Source organism: Sparus aurata, chromosome 12 (genome assembly GCF_900880675.1).
Source record: "Sparus aurata chromosome 12, fSpaAur1.1, whole genome shotgun sequence".
NCBI lineage: Eukaryota > Metazoa > Chordata > Actinopteri > Spariformes > Sparidae > Sparus > Sparus aurata.
The window spans coordinates 25,474,113-25,482,584 of record NC_044198.1 but is presented as its reverse complement, the minus strand read 5'-3'; the positions used below and the strand labels follow the sequence as shown (position 1 = coordinate 25,482,584).

The window sequence follows — 8,472 nt, the reverse complement described above, 5'->3', positions numbered from 1 at the left end:
GAAGCACCTTTTTTAGTTTTCTGGTTTTTTTTTTAGTTTAGCATCCTGATTTTTACGCCTGTGTGTGTGTGTTTGTGTGACTCACTTCAACATGGATGACTCCATCTCCTGAGGCTCGATTCAGCCAGTTCTGTTTATCAAACTTGGCGCCTGTGGAGCTCGCAGTCGGCAGCTCTCCATCACAGACACTCTCCAGAGACCGTTAGCCATCAGGCCTGTTTTTAATAATGAGTCCTCGCTTGCTATTTCACCTTTAACCGCCGCACCAAACTTCCTGCATACAAATATTCCAGCTTACAGGCTCAGAGACACTCTAAACCAGAACAGACTGCTGTTGGTGGAAGAACCTCTCCGATGTGACACGAACAGCTCTGTAGAAATACGCCAGCACAAGTAAAAGTCCTGAATTCAAAATATTATATTTAGCATTATCAGCCTGATATAGCAAAAGTACTGGTTCTGCTTTAAAATGTCCACTGTGACACACGATTTAGGTTGAAGTACTTTATATACAGTTAACTAGTTCCTAACCTGAGGGGAACTTCCAAAGACTCCCTGGAAGAACACAAGAAATCAGATTTCAGTTTTCAGTCTTCATTTTTTATTTTGATAGTTTCCAAGTCATGTACATGTGAATTTGTCATTTTAAAAATTAAATATCACCACTAGTTTACACTTCTGTGTACTAATAATGTAGTTTTGAGGTTATTTTGACTGTGAACTTTCCAAAGAAGGATTATTTTGATTTCACTGAAACTTCAATATGTAAAGCTGTTGATATTCATCGTGCATTACTATATAAAACAATTCAATTCATTGTTTATCGTTTATTATCAGGCATTAACCAATTTTCCCCACGTTTTACTGGGTGTAATGTTGAAGCATTATGTTGTCATCGTGTAGCATAAACTACAGGGAAGTAACTTCTTTTTAAAATATACAAATCCTAAATTTAATATAATCTATCTTGTCCTAATCGGCCATGAGAAGCAGGTAAATATCGGTTATCGGGATCAGCTGAAATAAATGTACATGCGTAATAAAAGTCTAATTTTAAGGTAACCAAACACAATGACTCTCAGTTCCAGGTGAATAAAAACACTTCCTTTCCAGCAGATCCTCCCAAACCTCCTCTTAACCTTTAATGATATCCTGACTCACAGAATCTAAAACTACTATGACGTCTGTGTTCTTGACTCTGAAGAGGAGCGCTATAGATTAACTAACCTCTGAGCTACAGCGATGATTACACACAAACACACTGTGGAAAATGTGCCAAACAAAATAATTGAATTCTGTGTTTTTCCAGCTTCGTCCTGACTCGTGGATGTGCAGCATCTTTCGCCTCGGCGCTGTGGGTCTGACTCACGCTGTTAGCTGCTTGTGATATTAATGATCTCATCGTGTTGCTGCACTCATTATGACTCTCTCTGGCTAATAGTATCAACTAAATGCCTAAAACGCAGACATAAACCTAATGTATTTCTGGCTCTGTGAATGCCTTTTGCTTCATTAAACTTGTGTGGGTAGCACTCAGTTTCCTCCGAGTGTCTAATATCATCAAGCATCTGGTTAAAAGCTTCTCAACAGTTGAATTAACCGCAGCAGGAAAGCCTCTGGAAATCGCTATCGTGGCAGGAAGCATTATCTTCTTATTAGCATTCAGGATGGCAACAGAAGGAATCATTAGGACATTGAAATGGGAAATGCTGCGGGGCAGGATTTGCCTCCCACCCATCAGGGTATATTTTGCGAGACAACAGCACTCAGTCCAGAAATAAAGCTGCTTTTCAGAACTGAACGGGAGCCAAGAGCTGCAGGATGTGGCGGAGTAAGGACTTCAAACTTCAAAGAAACTTTTCACGACTATCAAATAAATTCAAGCCCGCGATGCTGAGCTATAGAAATCTATAGATCCCAAACTGGAGGTCACAAGAGGTCACGAGAAAAAATCGTACGAGCTGTGAGACGATTGAAGGATTATATTTGATGCATTTTTGTGTTGAAACATATTTTTGTATTTCATATGAGCCGCTGTATTCTTTTATCTCTGAGATAAGAGAAGGTGAGATAATCCTTTATGAATCCTCGGAGGGGAAAGTCAGGTGTCGCAGAGGCACAACGACAGAAATAATAATAACTGGAAGAATATGAAATAAAAAACAAAACGTAAATAAAAACAGAAGCAACTGAAGGGTAAGGGACTATTACTATATTACTTTAGTTATCAACAGAAAATCAACATGTAATCATAACTGTTTTACAATCAATTTAAACAAATAATGCTACAAATTCACTGGTGCCAGCAGCTCACATGTGAAAATATGCAGGTATCTTTTGGTTTTAGATGTTTATTCAACACATTCTCACATTTTATAGAACAAAATAAAAATAATAATAAGATTAATTGGCGATATAAAGTAATCAGCAGAGTCTCATCTCCTGCCAGTGCTGTAAAGTGATCCAAGTACAAATTACTGTAACCATGATGTCTGTCTGTTAAAACGTCTTAATCAATTATACAATAATAGCACCATGTTTCGAGGCCAGACTGGCTTTTCTTCAGATGCGGAGGAATCAAAAAAAAACATTGGCCTGTGATTCCTGAAAGCATTTTCATTATAAAGGATGAGGCCGGCAGACTCACGATGTGAACCTGGTGTCAAAGTCATTTCAACACCCACCTTCCAGCCTCAGCACCTCCCTGCCACTCTGCTGCAGAACATAAATCTTTCATTCGCTTCCAAAAAAATGAAACAACATATTTATTCCTTCTCCTGAACATTAGTACATCGGTTAGAAAAAGACACAACTCCCTCTTCTGTTTACTGGAGTGATGCCGAAGGAATTGAGACAAACATAAATCAATAAGAGGCTGCATACATAATCAGTTACCAGCAGACAGAAGGAGCAGCATCATGTAATCATCCACCCACTCAGTCGACCTCACCTGCAGCTGACCTGAAGTAATGAATGTGACGAGACTGTCAGTGGATTCTATCTGGCTGGTTGTTATAAAACTTCAGATTTCAACAGATTAGTTGGATTCAAAGACTGAAGCCAATGCAGAAGAGACTTAAACCTGCATTCTTTCTAATAGCCAGCAGGGTGCGACTCCACTGGTTTCAACAAGATATCTGGTAGCATGTAAGCTTATGAGAAAATGAGCCTACTTCTCATTTGTTCTATTACCTCAGTAAACAGTTTCCTGATAATTTTTTATTCTCAATCTTTAGCTTCAAGTCTTCTTCAACACAGCGTGATGTTCATTTTGTTAATTAAGTTCCCCTTTTGAGTAAAATAGACGATAAAGAAAGACTGAAATCGTTACTTATATCTCCATAAAACCAAGATGGCGGCAGCTGCAATACCAAACTCAAGGCTTCTTCTTCTTCTGTTGTCACTCTGTATTTAACAACTTCTGAATTCTAGTGAGAAACTAAAATGGCACTCAGTAGAGTGTATACCTCAGCCAAGTCCAGTCTTTCATCAAGATCCATGTGTATTTTCAAAACCGCCCTGTCTCACAGTGTTAAAGAAAAGGAGAAGGGATCCGTCCCTTTTTCTGCACCAACACCAAAAGTCTACAGGCTCTATTCTGGGTCGAGAACCAGCCTCCATCCAACTTTCATGAGAATCTGATCAGTAGTTTTTCTGTAATCCTGCCCACAAACCAACAAACTAAACCTCGTCGACGGAGGTAAAACATCTTTAAAGTCGAACCTTCATGCTTCCTTTGTATCAGCCAACTTAAATCTTAGATGCAAATGGAAACAAATATGAATTATGCTTTATGTTAATATTTTAAGCTGATATGAGACTTGATGTGGGACAAAAACACAGCATTGGTCTCGGACTGAAAGGATTAACAGCACACACACTTTCTACTGTCAACATCTTCTGCACAGAACTTGAAAAGAGCTGTGACAGATTTGAAAATAGGACGGATAATTGTTGACAGATGTGAGATAAAGTACTGGCGAGTTCCTCACGCCGAAAAAAGAAACGCCAGAATGAAAGAAGTCACCAGAACGCCTCGGTATTTACAAAGTCTTTTGTACTTTTTTATTCAAGTTTTACCATTTATTTAGGGAAACTGTTAACGTTTGTCTTCTCGTCATGAAAATGTACATTTATCAATCTGCATAAAACATCACATGTACAGTACATCAAAATAAATACATCATCTGGTGGGTTGATTGAGCTCGAGCTCGAAGACCGGTCAGTTAACTAACAGCTACGCTATTCACATCGCAAACCTCCACATCTGCAACAACGCATGTTTTATGTCCTTTTTAACCATCAGCCGGTCCGGACCCGGGTAACTCCGAGGCCGATCTACGACAGTCATCAATCTAACTACAAGTGAGAAATAAGACCTCAGCACTGCACCGGCCCTGAAGTCATAGATTTACATACCAATTAACTACAGCTAAGGCCGAATCTGGACCGGCTGGAGGAAAAAGCCTTGAAGGTGGACTGCAGGCGGGAGGGAGTTCTGGGACAGGAGACAGCTGACGGCCCGCTAACGAGGAACTGGGAGAAAAAAGAGGAAGCTGCTGAACTTTATTCACTTCCCGTTACTCTTATTTTGTGCCAAAAGATGAGTGGAGAACAAAAACAAAAACTCCAAAAACCTTTAAAGTTGCACTCCTTAAGATTTCAGTCCTGGTGTTCAGACCGTGGATGTATTAAAGGGTGAGTCCGCCAATTTACACATTAAAGTGTATTTAGAGGTATTTGGAGTTCTGCTGTATATGTGAACAAAGATGTTTAAAGTCTTTTGTGGCTGCTGAGTGGCTGAGTTGCATTGTGGGTAGTGTAGGCTTTGGGTTGATATCTCTCGTTCTGCTGTATCCATTTTGATCAGTTGTTTTTAAACTGTCCATTACGATTTTCCCTTTTTTGTTCTACGTCCTAAAATATGTCAGTAATTACCCAACTCATGAATTATCGAGCTTTTGCGTGTCTTAAAAAAAGGTTGTTGATGACAAGCGTCAAAACGGCAACTTACAAACTATTCTAACTCAAGCTGAAAGTGTGAAGCTTAGCAGTGGCGACGCTGAAGTCATGCGACCGCGATGGAGTTTGTTTACAGCCTAACATTAGCTTTTTACGTCTAGCGGTTGCATTTATGCTTCAAAAACCATAAAGTAGTGTTATCTGTAGAGATTACCGATAGTTGGATAGTTTGTGGCCCTAGTTTTAGAACAGATAGAACCGGCTTTTCAGCTAAGTGAGTCAGTTTTACAAGAAGAGAAACAGAAAATAAAGGAAAAGCTTGAGGAGCGTTTGCAGAAATGGGAAAACATTGGTGAGATGTCGAGCGATATCGACGCCCTGCCAGCGTCTGCCTAATTAGTGAACACTCCCCACACTACGTCGATCCAACGCAACTGCTATTCGTCAGCTTAACGTCACGATTTAATGCTTTCAGATGCAATTTACAGCTTTCCATCAGGTATTCTAAGCTAGTTTGCTGTCATTTAGTCTTCACGGTGTGTTCAAGTGCAGCTTTTTAGACACGAGAGGCTTCACGACAACTAGTTAGTCAGTGTGACGCGGCTCTAACGATCATAAACTTTGGCTCGTCACAGATCTTAGTTTTTGGAGTTATCCAGAATTCAATTAAAAAATCTGGGCATCGCTAACTTCCAGGTTGGCCAAGAAAAATATGCCATCTCTCATCGGCGCTGTGAGTAAACAGTAAATGATGATGAGTGAAGAAGAGTAAAGCTGGATTACATTCACGCCTCGTCTCCTCAGAATCATTCATGCTTGTTTAGACAGTTTAAAACCAGCAGAGGAATGGCGGACCCTGCCACTAATTATGAAAACTACCTCTAAACATAATTACGTTGAAGGGCAGATGCAGAGGAAAAAAAATCCAACCATAAACAGAATCAAAAATGGATTCTGATTTTGTGCAAATCTTGAGGATTATAACTTTAACTTCTGACACATGTTCCAGGATCACTGAGGTTTTTTGATGACAAGAAAATACTAAAAAGAGCTTCAGTCCTCTCGTGCTGTGTCCTGTCCCCGACTCCTTCCCCTTCTCCCCTCCTTAACTTCTGTTTTCACACCCAGCGTCTCTTTTCTTAGATGATCTCTGGGTCTATTCCCCTCCGTCCTCCATCTCCCATCATCTCCCAGCGACACCGATCCACTCAGTTCCTCAACGCTGACTCGTCTACCTCCTCTCCTGCTTTGTGTTTTCCTCTCCCGGTCATGTCGTTCAGAAGCCGTCGCGTTGAAAAGGAGGAGAGAACAGGATCGATCGCTGCGTCTTGTGGCAGAAGGGGCTGGACATCATCTATTTTTGTATTTACATTGCCTCCTCCTGGGCGGAGAAGGAGGGAGGAGAGGATGAAGAGTCGGGACGGGGCGGTCGGTCTCGGTTCAGAAATGTCTTTTTGTTGTGAGGCTTCTCATATCGATACTTCATATTCACGAGTGTCCTGCTGCAAAAGCAAAGAGAAGAAAGATAGAGGAGGTAATATTAGCAGTGTGTGTCCAGCCCTCTTTAATTCAGTGGGCAGTAAAAGATTAATTATGTGATGGAATGTGGGAAGTTTAAGCGGTTTTAAATGGACTGGACACTCACTCCTCCTGTCTCGTAGAGCGGGTTGTCAAACTCTGTCTCCACAGTGATCTGTCGGTACGGGTGGGGGTAGATGAGAGGAAGCCTTAAGTTGGAGTGATACCGGCACCTAAAGGACACGAAAAACAACAGTAGACAGTTTTTATAAAGCCACCAGGGGTCGCTCACTCAAAACAAAACAACACGACGTTTCAGGAAGTACAAGCTGTGTCCGAATTCAGGGGCGGCTTCCTTCGAAGGACGCGATCACAACGCCGCGCAAAGGCTGTCCCAATTCAGTTCCCTATTTTCAGAGGATGCACAGCTACTATCCTTCGTGGCCTCCCATATCCCAAGATTCGTTGCACTCCCGAAAAAGAAGAAAGAAAATAGCGACATCACGTGGCGTAGATCGTCATTTTCGAGGGCTTGGGCGGCAGAAATCCTGACGTAAGGGTAAAACATCTGGTGACGCAACCAGGAAATAAAACAAAGGCTAGACCGTCACATTTAACAACAGTTGGCGAGTCCTTCGAAGGATGCAAAGGCCGTGAACTTAGAAGGATACAGCCCCTGAATTGGGACAAAGCCACGTGTAGCCTTTCTTTGATGATACCACTTTGATGTCAGTAGCTACAGCCAGCAGCTAGTTAGCTTAGCTTAGTTTAGCTTAAAGACTTGAAACAAGTGGGAACAGCTCGCCTGGCTCTGTCCAAAGGTAAAGAAAAGACCCACCTACCTGCTACAAGCAGAGGTTATTATCATGTTATATCTTTTTAATAGCTTTATATCTTTGATGGTAATCCAACAGAGCTAACTTAGTAGCTTGAGACGAAGACCTTACCGCGTGACGTAGACGTAAGCCCCTCCAAGCAGCACGGACAGCAGCAGGACGAGGATGAAGATGGCCAGCGCGATGTTCCCTCCGTCCAGGGTGGAGCCTGCAGTCGCCTCTGCAACTGACGGGGACGACACGCGAACACAACGAGGTTAATCGACAGCAAATGAAAACCTCTGTCGGCGGGCGGCTTAGCAAACGTTAACGGGTAAACGAATGAACACAAACAGGTTGGACGCACAAACAAATACAGTGGGAGTGAACTCGGCAGGCAGATGTTTGCTGATGCAGGCAGAGCAGACAGAGAGGTGAAGTGCTTTTTTTTTTTATTATTCGGTTTGTTCGAGTCTAGAAAACAAACTGTGTGGTGGTTTTTTTTTGTTTTTTTTAAGCCCGACATACACAGGTAGACTCACCTTCCAAAGCATGGTTGTCAAAGCAGTCATGGTTGGCTGCAAGACATCATTCTGTCAGTCAGTGCATACGGAAATTGACATCACACTCCACACTGCGGAGTTTGTATTCCTAACAAGGCTGCTTTGAGCTGACTGTTCGCTAACCCCCACAGACACCTCTCCGCTGTTTCTACACCTGTCGGGGTTTCCGATCTCTCAGGTGGAATCTTGGGAAACGTTTGCATGAGTGGAAACGTCACAAATCCAATAAAGAACAAGACGGAACCACCAACATTAGCTTTAGCTCTGTTAGCATCCACACTATCGTGAAAAGTTCTTTTCTAATGATACGCTAACTGGCCAGTGTAGGATGTGAGCTAGTTAGCAGGACTTGCTAACATTTCCAGCTAGCATTAGCGTGGACAAAAACATAAAATCACTTCCTTATCACAGCTTAAATGTTTTTTATCACACGTCCTGCTCCGTATCTCACCTATTCGGCAGTATCAGGCACAACAGTGGCAAAAAAGATGTTGTGTAGATATTTTTTATTGAATGTTTTAGAGTTTGTAACTTCCTGGAAACACATAAAAATTTTATGACTCATCCTGCACTCGGGGGTGTGTATTAATTATTAACTTTAGTTCACGGTGCTG

General features: G+C 41.8%; 1 protein-coding gene across 2 annotated transcripts in view; it reads right to left on the bottom strand.

Annotated features, from left to right (window-relative positions):
• Window positions 1–4,040: 4,040 nt before the first annotated feature.
• The window catches only part of sez6l (seizure related 6 homolog (mouse)-like), a 60,428-nt gene continuing 55,996 nt past the window's right edge, over window positions 4,041–8,472 (bottom strand). The window contains exons 14-17 of one of the 2 annotated variants that reach the window (XM_030436214.1): window positions 7,838–7,873; window positions 7,428–7,542; window positions 6,608–6,713; window positions 4,041–6,464 (exon numbers count right to left, since the gene is read on the bottom strand). In XM_030436214.1, the coding sequence (XP_030292074.1) occupies window positions 6,432–6,464; window positions 6,608–6,713; window positions 7,428–7,542; window positions 7,838–7,873 (290 nt within the window). In that variant the 3' untranslated portion in view covers window positions 4,041–6,431. The remainder of the gene's footprint in view (window positions 6,465–6,607; window positions 6,714–7,427; window positions 7,543–7,837; window positions 7,874–8,472) is intronic. The other variant, XM_030436216.1, reaches the window with a different exon arrangement.